At 45.6% G+C, this 14,600-nt stretch overlaps 1 protein-coding gene across 2 annotated transcripts in view; it reads right to left on the bottom strand.

Annotated features, from left to right (window-relative positions):
* Positions 1-14,600, bottom strand: part of iqce (IQ motif containing E) — a 105,804-nt gene that overhangs the window by 29,231 nt on the left and 61,973 nt on the right. For both annotated transcript variants that reach the window (XM_041207173.1, XM_041207174.1), the window contains exons 10-12: positions 12,132-12,204; positions 2,432-2,481; positions 325-488 (exon numbers count right to left, since the gene is read on the bottom strand). In XM_041207173.1, the coding sequence (XP_041063107.1) occupies positions 325-488; positions 2,432-2,481; positions 12,132-12,204 (287 nt within the window). The remainder of the gene's footprint in view (positions 1-324; positions 489-2,431; positions 2,482-12,131; positions 12,205-14,600) is intronic.

The following is a 14,600-nucleotide window of genomic DNA, read 5'->3' as shown; positions in this document are numbered from 1 at the left end:
AAGGGCATTAAGGGAGACAAAGTCAAGGTCTGTGGATGGTTGTAATATGATTGAATGGTAGAACAGACTTGAGGGGCTGAATGGCCTATTCCTGTTTCTACAAATGCAAAATCCATTTGGTTCAGCACCCAACAATGAAGCACAGCTGTGCCAACAGAGGGCATAACTAAGTGGAGACTAGAGGCTCCCTGAACCTGTATTTGTTAGATTTTGAGGACATCACTCATATCAGCAGAAGCAATGCTTAAGCCAGAGTTCTAAGCAGGAATCAAGAGCTCATATGGTGAAAGCTGCAGGAAACTGTAAAATGACGTACAACGCTACCTTGGGTTGTGCTGGATGCACCAGAGCTGTGTGGTGCTTGGTCCAGGTCAACCTTCAAAGATTTATTTTCCTCTTGGAGGTATTTGAGGCTTTTGGATAATCTGAGGATGGTCGAGTTGAGTACTTTCTGTTGTTTCTGCGATTCTTTGCTCTCTGCTATCAACCTAAAAAGAAAAAGAAACAGAAGTAATTACTAGTCGCAAACCAAATGTTAACATGCAGTTGTGTCTCGTTTTTGCTTCCACCTTCTTTTTGGTTTGGAGGGAAGGCCCAAGGCTTTGCCGTAGGCTACCATTTCATGACTAACAGACATAAAATGGATATAAACAATTCTAGTGTTATTTAAACAGGAGCATCAAGTTCTTGCAATTACCTTGGCCAATGTTCTTTCCTCAACCAACATCATCAAAAGTAGATTAATTGGTCACCTATGTGTGGGAGCTTGCTATGCGTAAAACAGGTCCTTTGTTTGCCAACTTAACAAGAGTGACTGCACTTTAAAGTTGAATTCAATAGATATGGGACATCCAAAAGGGTGTGATAAAGTGCTATATAAATTTGAGTTCTATCTTTAAGTTATTGAGAAAGCTCTAAAGCTATTTTTCTAAAAACTGCCTACAGAAATTCTCCACGTTTGGTCCCTCTTGTTGCATTTCCCCTAGGCATTCAGTATCAGTAGGTCATTCAACTATGGAGGGCATCAAGGCCCAGTCTTTTCTCAGTCTGCAACGGATCCCTTGGATGATGTCTCCCCACTGCTAGCTGGGGACATCGATCCAAGAATGACTTCACACAGTGTCTGATATATGCTAGTCCAGCACAGACTGATCTGTCTGGATCACTGACACACTGCCTTCACCCACTGATCTGGCATTGATTCTGCCAGCGACCAAATCAAATATTTTGCTAATAATAGATTAAAGCAAAATACTGCGGAAGCTGGAAATCTGAAATAAGAACAGAAAGTGCTGGAAATACTCAGCATATCTGGCAGCATCTGTAGAGAAGAGAAACAGAGTTAATGGGTCATAACTTCCTTGGAGTGACAATCAGCATCAGATTGCCACTCCATGCCCAATTACTTACGGGAAATTTCTTTCGTGCCTGTCTTGCCCGACCCTCCGACTCAGGCTGGGCGAGATCCAGGCAGTGCAGCTGTCTTCAAAGTCCAGCATTGCAGTCCAGCAGAGTCGGATTGAAGAAGGAGACGCCCCCTTTTTATGGCACTAGCTGCCATAAACCAGATAAATTTAAAGGTCCCACTGAAATTGACAGGCCAGGGAGAAGGTAAGTCTCTAAGGTAATTGGATAGGATTTGGTGGGTTGTGGGGATCGGGGGGGAGGCTGTCAGACAGCAGGGGGCCGGAGTATTTGGTGGGGGACGAGGGGCGGACATCAAGGGATGGGGTGGGGGGGGAGGGGGTTGTAGGAGGTCTGGTTAGATTGGGAGGGGGTAGGCCCTGCAGGGGGCAGGGTGTACAGTCAGGTCGGGTGTGGGGGGGATGTCGGCACTGCGGGGGATGGGGTCAAGTTGGGGGGGGAATCCCATGGGGAGTCAGGGAGGTTGGGGAATACCATGTGGGGGCATAGTTGGGGGGCTCTGGGAGGAGCGGTTGGGGGTGTGTGGGGAGTCCCGTGGGGTGGGGGTGGGGCAGTCTGTGTCTTTACAATAGTTACTCAGAACTTAGAAGAGGTTTTAATTCTTCTAACCTTTTCCTGTGTGACTATTTATGTAACACAGCCGGAACCATCCGAAGTTTGCAATTTAAATCGCATATTCAGATAGATCCCAGAGCAGGGCAACTGCCAAAGGGAGTTTTCACTTCTGAGCAATTGCTGTGCAAACCTGCACTTTTAAAGTTCTGAGAGGGGTTCCCCAGCATTTCTTTGGGGTACCCCCAAATCTAACGCAGGGGAGCTCAGAAATTACAGCTCAATGTTTCAAGTTGAACATGCCTATTCTTCAGAAGGAGAACATAGAAGTTCTTAAGGAGTCATATTCGACTTGAAATGTTAACTCTGTTTTGCTGTCCACAAATGCTGCCAGACCTGCAGAACATTTGTAGCATTTCCTGTTTCTATTCCGAATACTTGCATTTCTGCTTACTTTTTGTCTGCTGTCTCATTATCTGTCAACAGAAGTCGGAGTCTCTGAATCTAAAAAAAAGAAAAACGTATATAAAACATAGATACATTAACAAGTAAAACTCTTCTTAATGATTAGGAGTCCTCTAACAAACTCCCCCACCCCCCCCAACCCTCCGATGCTGTGTGTGAATATAGTGTGAGATATGATGGCGGAACAGGCTCGATGGCCTGAACAGTCTACTCCTGCTTTTATTTTTTATGACCTTATGAGCCCAGTTGCGACCTGTAATCAGTGCTGATTTACTTGCTATTAGCTGGTCAGCATATATGGCTTTACAATTAACCTTTCAGACTGGTATAGGAGAAAGATCAGCCCTGGTTTTTGCTCTTGATAACTATCAAATGGCTCCCACTGACAAGTGTGTGTATGCGTGCAAATGTGCGCGTGTGCACACACAGGTAAGTGTGCGTATGAGGATGTTTGTGCATGTGTGTGTGCATGTGTCTGCGTGCATGTTTGTGTGCTTGCACTTGAGTGCATGCACAAGTCTATATCTGTGTGTGTGTATGTGTTAGTGTTTGTATACTTGTGTGTATTTGAGGCTGCTTGTATACTGGTGCATGCATGCGCGCATGAGTCTGTGCATTTGTATACATGTACAAGTGTATATCTGTGTGTATAGGTTAATGAGTGTGTACTTGTGAGTGTATGGGTTAGGGCGTATATGAGGGCATTTGTATACTGGTGCATGCACCCTTGTGTATGCATACATGTGTGAATATGCGTGCGTATAACTGTGTGAATACATCATGTGTTGTGTGCATATGTGTATGCATTATGGACATAGTGAGACAACAGTAACAGATATAAATGATTATGCTGTTAATCGTCCCCTCCTATGCTCAGTGTTCAGGTGCCTGTTCACACTCAGCTCTAGGCTCAAAAACACTGTTCCCTCTAAGCTGCACAGCAATCGAAAGGTTCCACAGAGGGGGTGGACAAATCAACTCCTTTAAGTTACTGCTTGTGTGCGACTGCAGAAAAAAATTCAATGGGCTGAGAACTTAAACAAATTGCCCGTGCACTCAGAAAATGAGAGGGAACATTTCTCACAAATAAAGAATGGCTATTTGGGTTACTATCAGAGAGTGCTGAACTGAAAGCTTATAGGTAGAGCCAAGGAGCACGCCTGGGAAATCAAATAAATAGTGCCTTTTCTCGTACTTTTTTGAAAAAAAGACAATTTGATTCCTTTCTGTGGAAATTTTGTTATCATGGGACAATGGAGGTTAGAGGGCGATTTGATAGCGGTGTTTAAAATGGTGACGGGATAGGCCAGAATAGATAGAAATTTCCAGTGATTGAAGGGACCCAAGACTGAGGGAATATATGTATAGATTAAACATAATCAACTTTGGTCAGAGAGCAGGGTAAACCTATTTACAACCAGCCTATGCCAAAGTTAATGCTCCACACCAACCTCCTCCCTCCTTATTTCATCTTACTTTTATCAGCGTATCCTTCTATTCCTTTTTCCCTTGTGCACTGATCCAGCTTCCACTTAAATGCGTCAGTGCTCTCTACACGCTTGCCCTCAGAGGCAGTATCTGAGAACAGGTTCGGTTCCACATGTATGCTGACAATGCTCAACTCAATCTCACCATCTTTCTTGACTGTTCCATTGACTGACATCAAGTATTGAATGAGCAGAAATCTCCTCCAACTTTGGAAGATCAAAGTCATTGGGTGGAACTTTCCATTCTGGGAACTAAATGTGGTGTTGGTGGGAAAGTCCTGCGGATTTTCACGTCCGACTTTCTGCTTTTCAGCTCATTAATTGCACCTCAAGGAGCTTGAGCTCATTGCATCTTGTGGCAGCACAGATAGTGATTCATCCACCCCGCTGTTATCTTATGGGGTCTAAGGTCCTGGTGCCATATTTAAACAACATCCATACAGAAATTCACTCACTGCAGGCTAGGTATGGGCTGAATGCCTGCATTACCATGGCAACCAAATGCAACAAACTGTCAGCTCCATGGTTCAGCGAGGCCTCACTGGGGATTCTCCTCCAGGCCGTTCAGGAAAGGCAGGAGGGTCCTCTTTCCAAGGGATAGGAGCAGGAAGTCCTCCCACCTGACCATGCTGGCCTGGGAGGAGGTCGCCAGGGAGGTCAGCATCCATGGCCAACAAAAAAGAGCCATCCTGCAGCATAGGAAGCGAATTAATGCTATAGTGCGCTCCTTCAGGATAAGTGAAACTTCTATTCACTCCAAACTCAGGCAGTCTAAGGGTCAGAGTCCACAGGGATATCCACACTACCAACAAATGGGACATTTGCACTGCATGTCTGCCAGCCATCTTAAGATTACCATCTCATGAAAGATCCTGCACAAACATGATCTTAATCCTTTGCTGGGGAGGACTCAGCACAACAGGCATGCATGCTTCTGAAATGCTCTTTCATCCATTGTGCTCACAGTAAACCATCTGTCTTCATGCAGGACAAAATTGCACACAACTGACAGGACAGAGTGAAGACTGGAGGGGAACCAGAGTTCAGGACACTCTCTTCCCACAAGGAGCATGAAGCAGAGCTTGCTGGCAAGGACAGCAATCGCTCCTGCGGGGAAGGCAAGATCGGCCTTCCCCAAAAAGCCAGTGAGGGTCGATCCAGTATACATCAGCCACATGTGGACAATGGCAGAGTGACCTATAGTGTAGGAGCCTGCCTAGTAAACAACTAATTATCTCTTCTCTCCATTCCAGCCACCAACAAGAAAAGGCGGAAGACGCCAAGCAATCGCTTCAGCCTGAGCACCAGATGAGGAGGCAGAGGAAGCATCAGATAAAGACCAGTCACTCTGTTCACCTGCACCCTCCACCAACGCAGATACAAAAACTTCGGTGGGTGCTAGTTCTAGAGTAGGCTCAGGGTCACAATCTGGTGATTATCTCACAGATATGTGTCCACAGCTGGCGGAGGCAGTGACAGCCACAGTCTCTGACACTTGGAGAACTGCTGGAGACCAGGCCCTTGCAAAATCCGAGTCTGATGACAAGCCTCTGCAATTGGCCCTGAGAGAACTGTTGGAGATGCAAAAACAGGCAGGGAAATATCAGGCAGAGTTGTCAGAGGCCGTCACCATGTCCTATCTGATGTCACGGCTCTGACATACGAGCACATCAAAATCCCCTGGCGACCTCCTCCCAGGCCAGCGTGGTCAGTTTAAAGATACAGCCTCTGCATTAATCATGCATGAGAGCTGGCATTTGGAGAGATATGCTGTCTGGATGTACTTTCCTCTTGAGATGATCAAGCCCTAATCATTGACAAATGTGGTTCGCCTTAGAGCTGCCTTGCTAAGTTGCTGTCAGGCAGGCATGAATGCATCTATGTGCAACAGTGTTTCAGGCTCTTGAAGGATGCCATGGCCACTGACTTGTTGGTGCCATGTTTGAAAGGGCTGCACTATGCGTAGTTGCTTAAGAATGTGCGCTTGTAGAGTGCTAAGCACATTCCACAGTGGCCACATGATCCCTAAGCTACTGCGCCTTCCAAGGAAGACCCCATAATTAGGGTTGAAGGTGACAACAAAGGTATTGCTGTGTCCCCTGCATTGAAGCATGAAGAGAACTGTGCTCGCAACAACCTGTTTGTTGTAATATGGGTTCTTTACATGTCTCAATGATGAAATCTTGTGACCTGTATATTTAAATGTGAACCCTTTATTGTTAATTTTTCAGAGAGTGAAATACTTTTCTATTACTGAATCACATAGGCTGCTGCCCGGGAGCTCTCAGGGCCCACTGTGCATTTGATGGTGCCCTGCACTGCGGAAATTGTGAGAGTGCAGTGAATCCCACAGCTCTGGCAACCTGGCTTGCTTCATCAATGCCAAACTGCAGGTAATGGTGAGATTTATTGAAGAAGGCATCTGTCACCTCCCTTATTGATTTGTGTATTGCCGGACTGTGGATTCCACAAAGTTCCCCTGTGGAACCATGGAAGGATCTGCAGGCAAAAATGTTCCATGCTCTGGTAACCTTCAGAGCAACCAGCATTGGAAACCCTTCAAGTCTGTGCAGCATCAGTTCTTCATGGAGAATGTGACAAGTATGAGCTACCACATCCCTAGACAATTGAAGGCATCTACAGCATTGTCTTTCGCTCATCTCCATGTATGAGCTGCGTCTTCTGCAGACCCTTGGTCGTGCCAAACCTCTTCATGGATTTGGCCCCTCATCAGCACCCAGGTCTTCTTGGGGCCCAAGTGGTTCTTGTTCCTCAGGGCGATGGTCTTCCTGAGCTGTGTTGATTGGCAACAGGCCCTTCTTCTCATTCTAATCACAGCTATCAAGAAGGCAGCATTGCCTGCACCCTGCATTCTCCACTCTTCCTTGTATCTGTGGATGCATACAATTGAGTAATTAATGGTAGTTTCCCTGGAATGGTCTCTTTCCATATAGAAGGCAGGAATGAAGTCTCCAGCCTTTGACTTTCCCTCAGTCTGCGCATCTCATACCAAGGCCACTCCTGGCAGGATGATATCATTCTGCAAGATGATAGATGGCTGAGTTTTCCCCTCAAACATGACTGCACATCCACAAGGGTCTTAATTCAATTCAAAAGACCCAAGTCCTAGGATCCATAATCAGCTTTGTGTTGGCTGTCCTCCAGTGGCCTTAATAATTATGGATACCCAGTCCTTACTTTTATGATGTCCTGACTGCAAGTATTGTGCCTTGACTGCCATGACTAGTGCACTGGGAACATGGAGGCTTGTAGGGCCTATGCTGCCACTGCGCAGCAGACATGGCCATTGATTTTTTGACCCTACATCCATTCTTACATGCCTCTGTAAGGATCAGATGCCAATCAAGACCATATGCACTGCAGCACCTAAACATTATGGATTCTCACCTGAATGCGCACCATTGGTAAAGCTCATTCATTGTACATTAGACCCTTGAGTCCAGCATTCAGCTCAGCCAAGCTCTCCATAGTTTCAGCAGGGCAGTTAAAGGGTGCACCCTTCAACTGGCCATTGATATCTTTCCCTGCCTGATCTTTTTCTAGCTTGTTTTTTTGAACTGCATCATTGTAAAGTAAGCTTGAAAATGGTGCTGCTGACCTTTGTCTGGGAGATCAGCTTCTAACTCCCCCTGTCACCCACCAAGTCCTTCCTATCTTCCTCCATGCTCTGAATTCCCCTTCCTCCCAACTATCCAGCCTCCCCCGTTACCCTTGAACCCATTATTATCCATGTAGATATTCCTGTTCTCCCCCGAACCCTTTAATGGTAATGTCTCTCTGCCTTTTGTTGATCTGACCCCTCCCCTTCTTGAGGCCACATGCACCCTGACTTTCTGGGATCGCCCCCCTCCCCCTATTCAACATGCTTCCCCTGCCATAGCCTCGGTCCCAGGACAGTCTCTTCAATATGCCACAGACAGTGTGGCCTCAGCCCCAGGATAGTCTTGGACTCTTCCATGGACAGTCTTATAGCTCTTGCCCCAGGACAGTCTTTAACTACCCAATTTTGTCCTTGATCATCCCCTAGTCCTGCCTCTGTCTTGCTCCTTCCCCCCGATTTTCCACAATCCCCCCAAGGCCTGCCTCTGTCTTTCCCACAATCCCCCCAAGGCCTGCCTCTGTCTTTCCCTTCTCCTCCAGTGTTCCATAACACCCAGTCCGGCCTCCATCTCCCCTTTCCCTGCTAATATTGCCTCCCATGCCCAGCCTTGGCGCAGCTTGTGCTACAGGCACCCGAAAGCTCACAGCCAACGCTCTTAAAGGTAGGTGAAAGCAACATCTACATGCCTCAAAGTCATTGATGAACTGAAGTTCGCCAGGTGCATGCCACTTATACTCTGTCATGAAACAGACAAAACTAATTATCCACTGGGTTAATTTATTGACTTAATTTGTATGGGGAACATAATTCCAGCGGAGTTGGCCCTTTAATGAGCATTTATGACATGCCAACAAATGCAAATGCGGTTCCTGACATAGAAACTTGACCTGCCTTTTACCTGCCAAAGTTGGGAGAGCTGGTGGGAAATTTACTGTTTCCATCTTGCCAAGTTGAGTGCCCCTGTCCGCTGTGATTCCCACCACTGGTGGGAGAAAAAAATTCCATCCATTGTCTTTGGTCATGGCCTTCTTGAACCGCTGCAGTCCATGTGGTGTAGGTGCACCCACAGTGCTGTTAGGGAGTTCCAGAATTTTGACCCAGCCACAATGAAGGAACAGTGATATATTTCCAAGTCAGGATGGTGAGTGGCTTGGAATGGAACTTCCAGGTGATGGTGTTCCCATCTATCTGTTTCCCTTGTCCTTCTAGCTGGTAGTGGTTGTGGGTTTGAAGATGCTGTTGAAGAAGCCTTGGTGAATTCCTGCGGTACATCATATAGATGGTACAGACTGCTGCTGCTGTGCGTTGGTGGTGGTGGTGGAGGGAATGAATGTTTGTGGATGTGGTGCCAATCAAGTGAGCTCCTTTGTCCTGGATGGTGTCAAGCTTCTTGAGAGTTGTGGGAGCTGCACTCATCCAGGCAAGTGGGGAGTATTCCACAACACTCCTGACCTGTGCCTTGTAGATGGTGGACAGGCTTTGGGGAGTCATGTGGTGAGTTACTCATCACATGATTCCTAGACTCTGACCTGCTCTTGTAGCCATGGTATTTATATGGCTAGTCCAGTTCAGTTTCTGGTCAATGGTAACCCCCAGGATGTTGATAGTGGGGGATTCAGTAATGGTAATGCCATTGAACATTAAGGGGCGATGGTTGGATTCTCTCTTGTTGGAAGTCATTGCCTGACACTTGTGTGGCGCAAATGTTATTTGCTATTTGTCAGCCCAAACCTGGATATTGTCCAGGTCTTACTGCATTTGGACATGGACTGCTTCAGTAACTTAGGAGTCGCAAATGGTACTGAATATTGTGCAATCATCAGCAAACATCCCCACTTCTTACCTTATTATGGAAGGAAGGTCACTGATGAAGCAGCTGAAGATGGTTGGGCCGAGGAAACTACCCTGAGGAACTCTTGCAGTGATGTCCTGGAGCTGAGATGACTGACCTCCAACAACCACAACCATCTTCCTTAATGCTAGGTATGACTCCAACCAGAGGAGAGTTTTCCCTCTGATTCCCATTGACTCAAGTTTTGCCAGGGCTCCTTGATGCCACACTCAGTCAAATGTGGCCTTGATGTCAAGGGCAGTCACTCTCACCTCACCTTGGGAGTTCAACTCTTTTGTCCATGTTTGAATCAAGGCTGTAATGAGGTCAGGAGCTGAGTGGCCCTGGTGGAACCCAAACCGGGAGTCAGTGAGCAGGTTATTGCTAAGCAAGTGCTGCTTGATGACCCCCTTCCATTACTTTACTGATGATGGAGTGTAGACTGATGGGGCAATAATTGGCTGCATTGGATTTGTCCTGCCTTTTGTGTATAGGACATACCTGGGCAATTATCCACATAGCCAGGTAAATGCGAGTGTTGTAGCTGTACTGGAAAAGCTTGGCTTGGGGTGCGGCAAGTTCTGGAGTACAAGTCTTCAGTACTATTGCCTGAATATTGTCAGGGCCCATAGCCTTTGCAATATCCAGTGCCTTCAACTGTTTCTTGATATCACGTGGAGTGAATCTAATTGGCTGAAGGCTGGCATCTATGATGCTGGGGACCTCTGGAGGAAACCGAGATGGATCATCCACTTAGCACTTCTGGCTGAAGATTATTGCAAATGCTTCAGCTTTATCTTTTGCACTGATGTGCTGGGCTCCTCCATCATTGAGGATGGGGATATTTCTGGAACCTCCTCCTCCAATGAATTGTTTAATTGTCCACCACTATTCACGATGTGGCAGGACTGCAGAGCTTAGATCTGATCCTTGGTTGTGGGATCGCTTAGCTCTATCACTTGCTGCTTATGCTGTTTGGCACACAAGTAGACCTGTGTTATAACTTCACCAGGTTGACACCTCATTTTTAGGTATGTCTGGTGCTGCTACTGGCATGCTCTCCTGCACTCTTCATTGAACCAAGGTTGATTCCCTGGCTTGATGGTAATGGTAGAGTGGGGGAAATGCTGGGCCATGAGGTTACAGATTGTGTTCGAGTACAATTCTGCTGCTGCTGCTGATGGCCCACAGCGCCTCACGGATGCCCAGTCTTGAATTGTTAGATCTGTTCAAAATCTATCCTATTTAGCACAGTGGTAGTACACAAAACATGATGGAGGGTATCCTCAACGTGAAGGCGGAATTTTGTTTCCACAACGACTGTGCGTGGTCATGTCTACCGATACTGTCATGCACAGATGCATCTGCGACAGGCAGGTTGGTGAGGATGAGGTCAAGTATGATTTTCCCTCTTGTTGGTTCCCTCACCACCTGCCGCAGACCCAGTCTAGCAGCTATGTCCTTTAGGACTTGGCCAGCTTGGTCAGTAGTGGTGCTACCGAGCCACTCTTGGTGATGGACATTGAAGTCCTCTACCCAGAGTACATTCTGCGTCATTGCCACCCACAGTGTTTCCTCCAAGTGATGTCCAACATGGAGGAGCACTGATTCATCAGCTGAGGGAGGACGGTATGTGGTAATCAGCACGAGGTTTCCTTGTCCATGTTTGACCTGATTCCATGAGATTTCATGGAGTCCACAGTCGATGCTGAGGGCTCCCAGAGCAACTCCCTCCTGACTGACCACTGTGCCATCACCTCTGCTGGATCTGTCCTGTCTGTGGGACAGGACATAGGGATGGCGATGGTGGTGTCTGGGAAATTATCTGTAAGGTATGATTCCGTGAAGATGACTACATCAGGCTGTTGTTTGACCAGTCTGTGAGACAGCTCTCCCAATTTTGGCACTAAGCCCCAGATGTTAGTAAGGAGAACTTTGCAGGGTTGACAGGGCTGCGATTGCCGTTGTCGTTTCCGATGCCTAGGTCGATGCCGGGTGGTCCATCCAGTTTCATTCCTTTTTTTGTGACATTGTAGCGGTTTGTTACAACTGAGTGGCTTACTAGGCCATTTCAGAGGGCAGTTGAGAGTCAACCACATTGCTGTGGGTCTGGAATCACATGTAGGCCAGACCAGGTAAGGATGACAGATTTCCTTCCCTAGGGTATTAGTGAACCAGATGGGTTTTTACAACAATCGACATTGGTTTCATGGTCATTAGACTTTTAATTCCAAATTTTATTGAATATCCTGGGTCTCTGGATTACTAGTCCAGCAACAATACCACTACGCCATTGCCTTCCCTAAAAGAACCTGTATCTGTTCAGTCTTTCCTATTATAACGTCTCAGTTCTGGTATTATCCTTGTAATTATTTTCTGCATTTTCTCCAATGCCAAAAATCCTTTTTTATAATATGGAGACCAGAACTGTGCACAGTATTTCAAGTGTGATCTGACCAAAGCTCCATATAAGTTTAACATAACTTGCCTGCTTTTCAATTTTATTCCTCTAGCAATGGATGCCAGTGCTTGGTTTGTTGGTTTTTTATAGCCATTTGTTAAAGGATCCTGGCACATAAAATGTTGTTTCTTTATGTTCAGTAAAATTACCAATGAGTGAGTAGAATATCACAAAAGTACAGCTCAAAGAACAATAGAGGTGAATTGGAAAACTATCAGCTCATAACACCCCTGCTGTCTTATAAGCAGTGAATTGTCAAAAAGAGCCAAGTCCCTACTGTGAACCTACTTCCTCGTAGTATGCCTCTGTGGCAATCTTCATCTCTTCAATGTTAGTGGTCTTCAAATCAGTTTGGAGTTTGCTGAAAATTAGAATGATAAACTGGTAAATTAAATTCAGAGTGAATATTGGCAGCAGTGTGTCAGCCAATGAGTTGGTGATGAGGGCACATGACCACAGCAAACAGACTCCCAAACTCAGCAGGATTATTTCTCCAGTAAAATGCAGTGAGGGGAGGATAGTAACTTAGCCCGGATTATGAGTAACTTAAAGTCAGTTTGGTTTCCAGGCGTTATTGATAGAGGAATTACCCAGTCACCTCCATTCTGGCCAGAAGTAGTAGTCTCACCCTATGCAGCCAATAAAATAACCCATGGTGAAACCAAATGTCTATCCAAGAATAACTCCTTAAGTAGCTGGAACTTCCCTCACATATAGAAGATTGCAGAGCAATCTGACCGAGGTGCTTAAAATGTTAAAATAATTCAATAAACTAGACAGAGAGAAACTATTTCCTCAGTGGGGGAATCAAGAATAATGGGACATATCATTAAAACTGAAGCAAGGCCATTCGAGAATGAAATCAAGGAGCATTTTTCACAGAAAAGTAAGTGGAACTCTGGAACTTTCTACCCCAAAAGGCAGTGGGTGCTGGAAGTGAATTGGGCCGTTCAGCTCTGAGATCAATAGATTTTTTGTTAGGTAAGGATACCAACGGATATGGATCAAAGGTGGAGAAATGGAGTTCGGGTCAGATTAGCTATGAGCTAACTGAATGGTGGAACAGGTTCAATACGCTAAATGGCCTACTCCTGTTCCTATTTCCCTGTGGAAAAGGACAACCAGAATGTTCCTAAACATCAGGGCTTATCTTGTTACATTCTGTTTCACAATCCCAGGGTCACACACACATGCACTGGCACCACCCCTCCAATACTGAACTAAACCAGCCTTAACTGATGTGAAGATTGAGCACAGAGACTTGAGAACATAATCCAAGTTGAAATGCCAGTGTAGTACAAAGTGTATGCTGCACTGTCAAGGGTGCAATCTTTCAGATGAGATGTTAGACCAAGGCCCTATCTCCCACTAAGGTGGAGGTAAATTATCCTATGACACTATTTTGAAGAGCAGGGAGTTCTTCCTGGAGCCTGGCCAATATTCATCCCTCGACTGACATCACTGAAGATAAGATAACCTAGTCATTATCTCATTACTGTTTGTGGGCCTTTGCTGCACACAAATTGGCTAACTACACTTCAGAAAAGCATATAATTGGCTGTGAAGCACCTTTGAATGTCCTGAGATCATGGAAGGCACGATTATACGCAAGTCTTTCTTTCGTTCTTTAGGAACTTGAGGCCAGCCTAATGAAGATGAATTCTGTGGAGAATATGCACTTTTAGGGAAAAATCATAAAATTTTAGTGGCACAGAAAAATGCTATTTGGCCCATCGTGTCAGCACTGGCTCTTCAAATGAGCATTATGACCAAGTACCATTACCCTGCCTTTTCCCCGTTCCCCTGCACGTTGTTTCTATTCAAATAATCATCTAATGCCCTCTTGAATGCCTCGATTGAACCTGCCTCCAACACACTTCCAGGCAGTGCATTCCAGACTCAAACTACCCATGTCAAAAAGAATTTCCCCACATCACATTTGCTTCTTTTGCAAATCACTTTAAATCTGTGCCCTTTTACGAGCAGGAACAGCTTCTCCCTATCTACTCTGTCTAGCCCCCTCATGATTTTGAACATCTCTATCAAATCGCTTAATCTTCTTCTCTCCGTGGAGAACAGTCCCAAACACTCCAATCCATCTTCATAACTGAAGTTTCTCATCCCTGGAACTATTCTTGTAAACTTCTTCTGCACTCTCTCCAATGTGTTGACATCCTTCCTATAATGTGGCACCCAGAACTATACACAATACTCCAGCTGAGGTCGAATGAGCTTCTTATATAAATTCAGCATAACCTCCTTGCTCTTGTTCTCTATGCCCCTATTAATAAAGCCCAGGATATTATATGCTTTACTAATTGCTCTCTCCACCTGTCCTGCCACCTTCAATGATCTATGCATATAAAAGATGCCCAAGTCTTTCTGCTCCTGCACCCCCTTCAGAATTTCACCCCTTATTTTATATTGTCTGTCGATGTTCTTCCTACCAAAATGCATTACCTCACACTTCTCCACATTGAACTTCATCTGCCACAAATTGTCTATGTCCTTTTGAAGTTCTGCACTGTCCTCTTCACAGTTTACAACACTCCCAAGGACAAAAAAAGCCAAGGATAAGAATAGACCACATTTCATGCTTCTGTTTAGCACATTAATTGCCCCAATTATGATAGTTTGGATACAAAAACAGAATTACCTGGAAAAACTCAGCAGGTCTGGCAGCACTGCCAGACCTGCTGAGTTTTTCCAGGTAATTCTGTTTTTGTTTTGGATTTCCAGCATCCGCAGTTTTTTGTT

This window comes from Carcharodon carcharias, chromosome 15 (genome assembly GCF_017639515.1).
Source record: "Carcharodon carcharias isolate sCarCar2 chromosome 15, sCarCar2.pri, whole genome shotgun sequence".
Taxonomy (NCBI): domain Eukaryota; kingdom Metazoa; phylum Chordata; class Chondrichthyes; order Lamniformes; family Lamnidae; genus Carcharodon; species Carcharodon carcharias.
Note: the sequence above shows the minus strand (reverse complement) of the source record. Positions and strands in the feature narration are given on the sequence as shown.